This window comes from Salvia hispanica, chromosome 2, assembly GCF_029641045.1.
Source record: "Salvia hispanica isolate PSC_SH4W2 chromosome 2, Shi_PSC_v1, whole genome shotgun sequence".
NCBI classification, from domain to species: domain Eukaryota; kingdom Viridiplantae; phylum Streptophyta; class Magnoliopsida; order Lamiales; family Lamiaceae; genus Salvia; species Salvia hispanica.
This window is the reverse complement of record NC_142693.1, coordinates 11,786,326-11,798,758: the sequence shown is the minus strand read 5'-3', so window position 1 is coordinate 11,798,758 and position 12,433 is coordinate 11,786,326. Positions and strand designations below refer to the sequence as shown.

Genomic DNA, 12,433 nt, shown 5'->3' with positions numbered 1-12,433 from the left:
TCAGCTTACTTAACAATTCTACATTCACCGATGATATTCATATAAGATATGTAACATATTATTTATCATAAATTAAAAACAACTAATTAACAGAACAACCATGAAATAACAATCATTGTGTGTACTGATAATGTGATTTAGGCACTTAGTATTTTTTTTTTCAATATATATTGATACTATTAGCTACAAGTGTATTACATCCCAACTGAATTTCGACGCCTTCAAATTAATAAAAATACTATGTTAGTATATATATTAATATGTTTTTGTATATGAATTTATAAGTTATGTTAGATTTTAAATTATCAATATTCTAAATTAATATATTTGCACCCTATTATATTCCATTGCAATTTAATATTACTATATTAAGAATAAAGATACGGTGTATTAGCAAATTGTTTAAATGTTAAGCTATAAAAATTCTTCATATTTCTAAAAAAGTATACTTTCTAATTTTATATGGTCGGTGCGTTGTGAACAGATTTACGTTGTGAACAGATTTGATATTCCTGTTATAGTAGATGCTATCACACATACAACCATACTCAATTCGATTGAATTGTTTGATCTTAAAGGGAATCTTCTATAATTTTGTACGTGAGAGGTGATTTCTTGGTTTCGTTCCGTCATTAATAACTTGATTATTTTTATATAATAGTAGATAAAAACAATGCTTGTAAGGAGTCCTATTAAAATCAAGGAATATAGGCCTGCCCGCCATCCACACCAGAATAAATAAAGTTTTCCGAAAAAACCTGCTAGTGGAGGAAGACCTCCTAGGGATAATAGACATATATAAGGCCATAAAGAATAATCGTACGTAATATACCACAGTGTCATTTGTGTATTCTTTACATATGTATAAAAAAAACTTGGTAAATAGTTTTCAAATATAACAATTTTTAAATTACATATCTGCATTGAAAGATACTTGGTAATTCTATGATTAATAATAAGCGCGTATATAATTTAATTTATTCAAAGTTGTGACTACCCCATTAATGAAAAGAGCAATTAAATTATTAATCCAATCAAACATGTTGTCACATAACTTGCTACAACAACATGCATAGCAAGACTAGACTTGATAAATCGTAAAACTAAAGTATGAATCAAAACCTCAAAACTAACAAACTTTTAGTTCAAGCAAAATAATTAATTATTACAATTAATTATAATCCCTATCATACAATTGGTCCACCTTTTGGACGTAGTTTCATTTTTAAGTGTCAATATCGAGAAGTCAGAGATCTTTGATTTTGACTTCCACACGAAAATTATCAAACAAACATGGATTGTTGTAGTTTGAATAATCAAAATTCAAAATGGACATAGATATTGATTGAATTAGTCTCTATTTATCAACTTTATACAACATGGTGGACTTTGTGAGTGCGCCCTTACAAGAAATTAATCTACTCTTTCCGTTCTATAAAAATACATATATTAGAATTAATATGAGAATTAATGCATAATTAATAAAGAAGGAAAGAGAGAAAGAAGAATAGTTAAAATAATATTAGTTGATAGTGAAACCACGTTATTATTAGTGTTTAATTAATGAGTTGTAATGGTAAGACATAGTGGAATAAGTTGTAAATAAATTGGTGTATATGAGTAATGAGTTTGGGACAACTTTCCATAAAGGAAAATGCCCTATTTTTATGGAACGAGCACAAATAAAAAATGCATATATTTTTATTGGACGAAGAAAGTAATAAATAATGTCATGACTATACACGTTCACTAATTTCATACTACTATAGCTTTTGGGACTGAAAACCTTTTTCACTTTTGCTTTTTTAATGTACTACTTCCGTTTATAAAAATAATCTTAATAGTAGACGACATGAATTTTATTAAAAAATTGGCAAAAATAAGAGAGTCATAGAGGAAAAAGTAATTGAAATAATATTGTTAGTGTAAAATGAGATCTATCTCATTAGAAATAAAAACATACTGAGACTAATTTTTATAGATAATCTAAAAAAAAAAAAAAAAGAAAAACAAGAAGAAAATGTTAGAAGAATGTAGCTTCTATTTTTATATACTAGTTTTATTATATTAATTGCGAATGAAATGAATTAGTGGAATATTGTTCACTTGCAAACAAATAATACTAATAAAAATGGGATCGAAGGAAGATGAAAAAATTAACGATTAATGGCAGTAGTATTATAATGATAACAATTTAGGTGATGGAGATATTATGTGTATATTGGGGAAATGTAATGAAATATTGAGAAAAATAATTGTTTTTTCGTTATCTTTTGATTTTAAAATCTTGTGAATTACTTAGTTAGACTACATTTTCAGGTGTAGTTGGTGGTGAAATGGAAGTCAGTTTTTTCAATGCGGTAAATTATTTTTTCAAATGTCGTCTACTTAGATTCGAAATGAAATGACATCGTTTCATTGTTTACGGATATTTTACCCTCTAATTTGTCACTAATAACATCAGAATTTAAAGACTTTGTTAGTTAAAATTGGCGGTTCGAGAAGTGACAACAATTTGAAACTAATTATGCGTGGAAGCTGGGTTAAAATATGCAATTCCCAAATGAAGAAGCTGCGTTGAAAATTGAAATTTGCAATTCCCAAATTACAATCCCTGTCTTGGCAAATTTGACCATATGTAATTTGAACTTTCTTTTAAGATAGTCGAAAATTATAGGAAATTTTACTATTTACATTTAACAATTTGATAGACTAAAACCCAACAAAATTTTTTCTATAAATGAAAATATCTCGAGGGAGCATTGAACAATTCGATTAAATAAAACCCAACAAAAAATTAGTACAAATAAAAATTCACAACTCTATTCACTATAGTATATTTGCCTCCGACCACACATAAAAACCTCGTGAACCTCTCTCTCCCCCTATTTTCTAACTGAACCAAAAAGTTGAAGAAAAAGAAGAATGGCCGTTGAATTACCGCACCAGCCCAATTTCGAAGCTGCCCCTGCCCCTGCCCCTTCAATTATTATAAATATAATAAAAAAACTTTCCATTTTACTAAATTATTCAAAATTGACATTTTTCTTTATTATCTTCAAAACCTTCCTTTTATATATGTATAGATAGATTTTATACTATACACTCAATATAATAATTAATAATTGAATTTAAAGGTATTTATATTTTGAGTTAAAATTAGAAAGTATAAGTAGAAATACAGAAAATTTAAGAAAATAAAAAATTAGTTTTAATCGGGAATTTAGTGAGTTATTAAAATTAGATTACTATGGCTATGAGAAGATTAAATAATTTTAAGTACTTCATTATTAAACAATGTGCTTGGTTACAGTTAAATAATTTTGATATAATAATTGATTAAAATTAGTAAATTATGTAACTAGAGGGAGGAGCCGGAGTTGGATATGTGATTTTACACTAGTTTTACTGTTTTAATTTTGTTTTATTATAAGTTTAAAAAATACTACTAATATTAATTAAGTAAATTTATTAATCGAGTAATCTGACATGATCTTTTATTACGGATGCAACACTTGCCATTCCCACTTCTCTTACCATTACTCATTCTACTTAATTCACAGCCCCTCCCTCTCCCTAATCACCTCTATAAATTTAAATCCATTCTCAACTTATCTAATAACTACAAAAAAATGGCCTTGAAGCTTGCCTTTTTCTTGATATCTCTCACTCTCATAATCTCTCACTTGGAGTCAAGGGAATTTCCCCAGCTCGAAGAGTCCACCGGCCTCGACTGCTGGACCGCGCTCTCCAAGATCCGGTCGTGCTCCAACGAGATCGTGGCGTACTTTGCGACTGGAGCCATTGATATAACTCCACCATGCTGTGAAGCCATAGCCCTCATCACTCATCAATGCTGGCCCACGGTGTTGGGCATGCTAGGGTACGGCCAGGACCAGGCCGATGTCTTGAGGGGCTATTGTGATGCCATTGACTCGTACACAGCTGTGCCCGGCCCTGCTCCGGGCCCATTAGGTCCGTCTTTTGCACCAGTGAACTAGCTAGCCAAGTGGAGGTTTCTTCTTTTTATGATTTGGTTTACGTCCCATGCATGTTTACAGTACCACGCCTTGGAGTGGATTTTAAGAAATGTAATCGAAACTACCTAGTCCATGAATCTATCACTCACTTGTTTTGGAAATACAAAATCTACTCAATAATTTTAAATTAAGGATATTTTTACATTCAATCTTAGATCTAGTTTCTTGATCTTGATATTTGGCAAATTTATTATTATCAAGATTTTATTGCAAGAAGAAACCCAACATTTCACATACGAATGTAAAAGCAATACCTAAAAAGCTCAAAGATGCAAATTTTTTACTTCATTTATAACCAAACTAAGAGCAAAGACATTAACAAATAAGACCATTTTGCTTCTTGGTAGCTCTCTTCAAGCCGCCATCTTGCTGAATTCAGCTTCTCGTCGTCTACAATAGTTTCTCTTGGCTACGTCTTCTTTACTTTCAAATTCATCTCTTACAAAAATTACTACTATGGAGAATACATGTTGCATAATTTTTAAGTATTTCGTGAAATTAAATATCATGATAGGTTTTTGGACAATGACTTAATTTTATTTTGAAGTACTTTTGTACGGACTTTTTTGCCCCATTACACATTTTTATCCATCTCTTTTCTCCATTTTTTTGCTTATGCAAAGTTGAATTTTGTTCGTGCTTTTCTGCCACGGCAAAGCCTTTCAGACCACCTGTGTGGTATGTGTAGTATGCTTAGTTTGATTAATATACTAATTAGCAACTTGTGTTTTAGCTTATCTTGAATGTCACAAGTTATGCAACTCTACTAACTAAACATTATGATTGGATGAAATTAGGACATAATGAATTTAGAAGGAGCTACAGCAGATGGGAAGGATGTAATGAAGAGCAGAGGCTGCTAAAAAAGAAGCAGATTGTTTGGATTAATTAAATAAGAGAGAAAAATATGGAGAAAATATATAGAGGTGTGAGAAATAATAGTAAGATAGATGGAAAAAAACTACAATTGTGCAAAAGTACCCCCAAAAAAAAACGATCGTCGTCCAAACTCCAAAGACCTTTTAGTACTTTCTCAAGATACCACAAATACGACACGGGAGATTTCAGAAAAAAAGACTCAATTTGCATGCCTTTTGAATTTGTGAAATTTGGGATTAAATTCGCTGACCTTTCAAAATATAAGATCTTGGCATGCAAATTTTTCGAAATAAGGAATTTTCGAGTTTTTATAAGTTTTCTCTTCTTTTATCTTATTACTTCTTTACAATAATTACGAATTCTAAATTACCCTCTAATATTTTCACCACAAATGCAAAAACATGGTAATCCAAAACTATATGGATCAAACAAAACTCGAATGGCCCAAATTGACGGCCCAACCGATCCGTAACCTAAAAGGAAAGATCTTGCGCGACATGCTTGATTATCGATAAAATACTAAAACTCGAATTTTAACCTTCGAATGAGCTCATTTACTTCATCACTAGACTGCCCAAAAAGGATGCATAGATTCTAACTTATGTTGTCAAAATGTTAAAGAAACATACCTAATATATAATGATTGGCCTTTTCTGAAATTACATAACTACTTGAAAAAAACTCATGCAGTTTCTCAAAAGGCAACATAAGAATGGAACCTTTTGGAATACAGGTAAAATGGATGTGAAAATATGTCATACTAGACCTGCTTATTCTAGGCTACCATGTCTCTAACCAAGATGGTAACCCGGGCCAGAGACCGTTCACCACCAGACGTCATTGATGCATGCTTTCCCTCTAACAGATATGCTGCAATGAAGCCCGACTAGGTCCTGCAGAAATGTATCCCCTACTTGAAGGTACTGAAAATGATGCGTGCAGGTAACCATGTTTATCGTGTGCATAATCCGTTCAACTGGTTCAGCTCATGACCTTGGAATCAACAGACTTGTCGCTGGATTTGTTCAAGCTACCTAATATACCATTAATCAGCTTGTCTTTGCTATCAACTTCTTTAACAAATGAATAGCTCTTTTGAGATTTGGGCTTACGAGTGGGTTTAGAAACCTCTGATCCATTTGTAGAAAGATTTGAACCACTTTCCACAGAGTCTATACCGCTGTTCTTGCTCGTTGATCCGTCCCTCTTGGTATTGCCTTGTTTCTGGCCGTGCCACGAATCTAGAATGTCGAGCAGAGCACTTTCTGATGACATTTTAGACTTGCTTTCGTCTTCTGACCTAGTGTAGGACATCTCGTCGTCTGAATCGGAGAAGTCATCCTCTCTCAAAGGCTCATAGAATGTAAGCCTCTGATCTGTTCCCTTTCGACTTCTCTCAGTCAGTTGTGCATCCATTTCATCTTTTTCGGAGCCTGAAGTATCAGGAGGACCCAGTTCATCCCAAGAGTCACTTTCTTCGTCTTGTTTTGATGTAATCAAGGAATCACCATGCGAATCATCCACAGGGCCAACCTGACCAGCATTTTGAAGGTTAAGATTCTTGAGAGCAGTACGTGGTAAGATCAAATTGGACACCACCACTGCCCCAGGCATGATCTTAAAAAGAGTCGCAAACTTTTCATGACCAAGCTTCTGGAGGTCAAGAGCATAACCATATTTTTCGAAGAATAGTTTCCTAAAGCCACCAATGTTGAACCCTTCTGGATGTTCCTTTACTATCTCATCGACAAGCTTCTTGCAATCGGTCAATACCTCAGTCTTTAATTTGCTTGACGAGGCTCTAGGTATATGTTGTGGAACTCCAGTATGAGAAAGATTTTGATACTTCTTCTCTTTGGATTCTTGTACATGTGACTGTCTGTCTGAGAAGATATGACTCAACCCATTACTTGAAGGAAGGTTGTTTTGTACAGGTTTTCCTGCTGGATGAGTAACTCTGAAAGGATATCTAGCATCGGCACGTTCCTCCAACCACTTCTTGTCCGAGATCAACAAGTCAATTAGGTGCAGAAGATCGCTTATGGAAACTGATCTCAGATCCATAGGTCCCTGTTTTTGTAAATTTTGTGCCAAACTCTCCCTGTATGGACAGGAAATCGCATAAGAAAAAACTTGACGCTTGTCGGATACAGCGTATTAGCAACTCAAAAAATAACATTTCACCTCAATACTTCCATCTGTAGTCCAGAACTACTAACAAAATTATTTCACCTGTTTATATGTTCAATTGTACATCACGCAGATAAAATGCAATTGAGAACACTCATGGGTAGAACCAACTTAATGAACAAAATTAGATAACAGATAAAGCTAATATATGACAAAGTTTTGTGAAACAATACCTGGTCCTTGACTTGGAAAATATGTTTGAACCTTGGGATGTACCAATGAATGACTCCAATTCCTTCCAAAATGACTCTCTGGCAAAAAGTTCAAGCTGCTTAGACTTCACTTCAACATGAGCTGCTTCACCATCATTTTCTACTTTATTTTCACCAAGCTGATTAATGTTTACCTTAGGATGATCAGCTATCTCTCCATTTACTTCTATATTATCATCAACCTTTGGGGACCTCCTAAATTTAAACCAACTCAAGCTTAAATCTTGAAGGGATGTGTCAGAGGCGGCACCACCACTCAGAGCAACTTTTCCATCAATCAGAGCTTCATGGCTCGAAGGAGAAAACAAGGCTGGACGTAATGCTTCTGATGATTGACATAGCATCACAGTTTTCTGTGTATCAGTATCCTTCTCACTCAATGCTTCGTCATGCTTCGCATCTCTATTGCCAAACAACTTCATCCACATCCCTCTGAAGAATCCATATTCAGCAGCAGAACTACGATCATCAGGAACAACCATGCCATTCTCATTGTTTTCAGACAAGTCCTTGACCTCAACCGTTGGGGTAGCTAGAGTAGCCTCATTGGTAGATGGTTGAGTCTTCAGTTTAACCTTCCTATCTGCTAGTATCTCTTGTATGTTTCTCTTAGGAAGGAATGCTTTTTTATTGTTTTCCTTATTCAGATCTTGCACATTTGCTGCACGAGCTTCCATTTTAACATTATGCGTCTTTAGTGATACAGAAGAGTCATTTTGCTTTTCCATCTTTGGGGCTTCATGCGAATTTGTTAACTCTGCTATCACTTTAGGACCTGGAACTTCACCAGCTGTTGACTTATGTACTATGTCGTCACACGAGTTTTTCTTGTTATTACTTTTAGTATCAGTGCAAACTTCAACCTCTCCATTGCTTGTCCCTGATTCCTCAGATGCAGCTAAAACTAATTCATCAGAAATTTTGGTGCTGACACGTTGGACCACAATGTTCCCATCATCTCCTCTGTGAAGCTCCAAAATATGAGGCATCGCTGAAAGAAAACGAGAGAACTTTCTATATCCGTAAAGGTCTCTGTCCACATTACTCTTAGCTAATTCAGCACGAAGATGGGTGATACTGATTCCTTCAGGATTCGAGTTAAGAACCCGAGATATATAATTCAGCACTGATTTTGGAATTGGTCGAAGCTTGGGCTCTGAAGTCGGAAGAAGCTTCGGCTCAGAAGCCAATAGAGATGATTCAACGGCACTCGAGCATGTGGACAGTTCTGTAACTGCAAACGGGTCCACAAGAGGAGCCTTGTAATGACCATACCAAGAATTATACGGGCCATCGGGAGGCTGGTTGAAGAGCTTCCCTGATAGGTCCTCTCCCTTGAGCAAAGAACTCCAATGCCACATAATAGTTGCAGCACTGCATAGCACACTAGGGGCACTATCGGGACTAGCCAGTAAGATATTGTAATTGCTCATCCTAAGCCGATGTAAAATGCCTGCAAAGTCTCTGTCCCCAGATATCAACAGAAGGTGCGCGGGTGGAGGATTCTTGGTAACCCAGTACATAAGATCCACGAGAAGAGATCTATCTGCACTGTTCTTGCCACCTACGATTGAAGAAGCAAACAAACAGATTACGAATCTCCAACATCCAAATCAGAAGTACAAAACAAGATCTCCATTACTGAGTACATATAGCCTCGAGTGAAGTAGGAAACAGGTCCTATTCTTGAATGAGTTTGCAAGCACATAACACAGAAATAATAAATTCCAAGAAACCAAATAATAATACATTTAGATATAAGAAAGCAAACACGCAAAAGCTATGGCATATTTTGATAGACACTTCCGCCATTCATACATCATGAACAAACCATCACTAAGCAAAGTTCCAACTTTAAATCAAACATAAATCGCATTCATCCAACAACTCATCTAACGATACCCATACAACTCATCTAACGATACCCGTAACTTAATGTTTCGAGATTACCATTTTGTGTAACTTCTAAACTCGTGTTAAAAGGTCTATTATAAAATCTGTCTCTGTGTATAAGAAGTGGAACTCATTTACCCTTCCATTTACTCAGATTTCTTCGTTTCACTTTTCAGAGATATCCAACCGTACATAGCTTCAGTTATGATCCAACAAAATAGAATTTCATTCCACCAAGGAAACAATCCACAGAAACACAGAAAACACTGCTCACAATCACCAAAAGGAAGTAGAAACATTGAAAATCTGAATGTCGAAATGCATATTGAACTTCAAAAAAAATTCAGGCTTGGAAGGTTGAATCCATGTCATCATAAGCATCACAAGCAAACTTCAATAACAAACCGAAAACGAAAATCCGAAAATTAAAGTTCACCGGAAGGAACATGTGTGAGATTGATGCCAGTAGCTGAGAGAGCTTCCTGATTCGTCCTCGAAATCTGCATTACATCTCCAAAAGCAGTGATCTCAATGGGGCCCTTAATCCCATTAGCCCTAATCGCATTAGTGATGCTCTGCGCCACCCTGAAGGCGTTTCCGTTCACTGGAACATGGCAGTTCTCGAAGTCCCACCAGACCGACACCCGTACGGCGCGGCTCTCTTCCTCCTGCCGCCGCTGGTGGTGGTGTCCCGGCGAGGTGGAGAACGCCGCAACATGGGGGATTTTGGCCGGTTTAAGGGTGGAGGCGGTGAGAATGGAGAGGGTGAGAATCGGCCTCGGATAAATCGGCTTCATTTTGGAGAATTAGGAAAGGATTTCGGTGGAAAGTATGCGATCATTTGTGAAGATAAGTAGCAGGCGCCATTGAAGTCGGTAGATTGTAGAGCAAGGCTTTAGGGAGCTGAAGACCTAAAACCCTAATTAAACCTCTTCCCTCTCTCTTCCAACTTTTGCTCGAATTTTGATTTTATATTTTCCAAATTCAGAAAATAAATGTTTATTCATAGCCCTCTTTACTCGATTATTGAATAATTTTAACAAAAGTGCAGCGAAGCGGATCACCTACTCCACAATGCACCATTCCTATTTCACACTTACAAAAAAAACAAAATAATCACATCATCACTTATTAAAATTGTTCATATTTAGAAGATTATTTTATGCTGTTGTGAGTGTGGAGTAGAAATGATGCACAGACTAATGAGTCCTAGAAACATAGATTTTTAAAAAGGGAGAAAAAAGCTAGTAATTTTTTCTTTTGTAAACTTATTCAAATAAAATCAAAGAGCAAAGAACTGCATCAAAATTATTTTGGAGGAACTGCAAAACTAGTACCTAGAAAATGAGGGTTGCACATTTTTAGTATCTAACATTTACAAAATCACATTTTCAGCAAAAAAAGTTTCATAAATCCCAAATTTAGTTTTGATTTTTACTATTCTAACCTTTAGCCCTTGAGGGGTATATTTGTCCATTTAGTTTAATTTGAAGACTAAAATTGTGATTTTTGAATGTTTATGCACACTTCTTTTTGTGATTTGTTTAGGACCAAAAATCTTTATGGTATTATTATATATTTTGTATATTATCTCAAAATAAATTATTTAAATCTTTGTAGTATTATTTAAATTATTGCATTACAATTGAAAAAAAAAATGCATTTGTAACAATAGGAGCTATTGTTATCTTTATTTTTCTGCATTCAACGTCTAGCATTCAGATTGATTGACGAGGCTCGATTTTCTCGCGACTTTTTCCTATCCTCTTACTTGATAAGGGGTTAAACCTTTATTAACTGGTGTTTTCACCCCGTTCTCATCCTCCTAATTACCATCATCATGTCCTACAACTACGCCGACTATCACCATCTTCAATTCTTCCACCATGACAGGCCATACAATCAGCAGGAGTGGTTGTACCGCACGCTCGTCAACAACGCCGTAGCCGACCATCGTGAACAACTCCTAGATTGGCAGCCACACTAGCGCAACATCAACACCGTGAACAGCTCTTGGATTAACATACCATTGCAGCATCAGAGCCATCTTGATTATGCCACCGAGCCGCCCAGCGTACCCCAACCACAACCTCGCCCTATTCCCGCCCCGTCGTATGGTCAGTTGCATCAGACACCGTAGTTAGTCCAACCACAAAGTGCAACTTGTTGGGAGCTCCCGACAACCATAATCCTCTAGTTTCTCACCCTGTGGATGATCAGCGACCTCTGCCACAACCTTACCCAGATCCTCCATATGGTGTGTTCTCATACAGATTTTCAGACCCACAACACTACTTTATTCTGATGCGGAGGAGCTGTGTGTACTTGGGCGCTTGACATTTCTCATTGTTCGGCTTGACGTTTTTTTCATGATTCGGACTCCAACTGGTCAGTAGACTCCTTTGTGGCTTCGCCACCCTTATTCCTTTTTTTTTTTTTTTTTGTGGCCCGGGTAATTTTTCCAGGCCATTTTCTCCATTTTTCTTCTTTCTCTTTTTTTTTTCTTTTTCATTGCTTTGCCACCCTTATTCCTTTTCTCCCTTTTTTTTGGGATCAAATATCTCCTCCTGGCCAGTTTTCTTCATTTTTCTGCTTCTTTCTCCAGTTGGTTTTCTGCCTCGGGTTTTGATCAGTAGCTCCTTGCCTTATGCCTTCCATACACACAGTCCTAGTGGCTAGTGGGTTATATCGGGGATTAAAGGAGATGGGCTAGAAAAAGGGTTCTAAGGGAAGGATTTTTTGGGGGGTTTCCTATTGCCCTTAGGATTTTGCTACACGCGGTCACTTCACCCTAGACATCATGTGGCAGTCACTCTTCTTTTTTTATATGTTTAGCGGAAAGTAGTTCCACTTTTAGGCTTCTAACTCACCTTTTAAGAGGGCTTTCGTGTCTAGCTTTAAGGTTGGGCTTTTCTCTCATACTTGCATCCTCTATACTGACTAGGATCTACTGGAGGGTAGTTTCCATTTTTTAGCATGCTTTATTTCCATCAATCCCCCTACAATCAGTTCGAAATGGTTGAGTTTTAAGCCCGTTCATTGAACACATATCCTAAAAAAAAACTTAACCTTAACTGACTTACTAGGGACTGACTCGATACGCGACAACACATATATATATTTACACTGGCCATTAGGTCCCCCCTCCCACTTCATCCTGGCATGCCCTCAAGCGAGCTCAGTGAAGTGGAAAACAGGATGACCAGTATCAAACACGTA

The 12,433-nt window shown here is 36.1% G+C and overlaps 1 protein-coding gene and 1 pseudogene across 2 annotated transcripts; one reads left to right on the top strand and one right to left on the bottom strand.

Annotated features, from left to right (window-relative positions):
• The first annotated feature begins 3,632 nt into the window (after positions 1-3,632).
• LOC125186835 (egg cell-secreted protein 1.2 pseudogene) lies at positions 3,633-4,001 on the top strand (annotated as a pseudogene).
• A 1,533-nt stretch (positions 4,002-5,534) lies between these two features.
• On the bottom strand, positions 5,535-10,183 carry LOC125200696 (uncharacterized). 2 transcript variants are annotated; one of them, XM_048098433.2, is made up of 4 exons: positions 9,651-10,183; positions 7,283-8,885; positions 6,032-7,020; positions 5,535-5,953 (listed from the first exon to the last, which is right to left on the bottom strand). In XM_048098433.2, the coding sequence occupies exons 1-4, from the start codon at positions 10,009-10,011 to the stop codon at positions 5,901-5,903; spliced, it is 3,006 nt and encodes a 1,001-aa protein (XP_047954390.1). In that variant the 5' UTR covers positions 10,012-10,183; the 3' UTR covers positions 5,535-5,900. The 2 variants fall into 2 exon arrangements, with proteins under 2 accessions (XP_047954390.1, XP_047954389.1); XM_048098432.2 differs by having other exon boundaries at positions 5,535-7,020.
• Between the last annotated feature and the right edge of the window lie 2,250 nt (positions 10,184-12,433).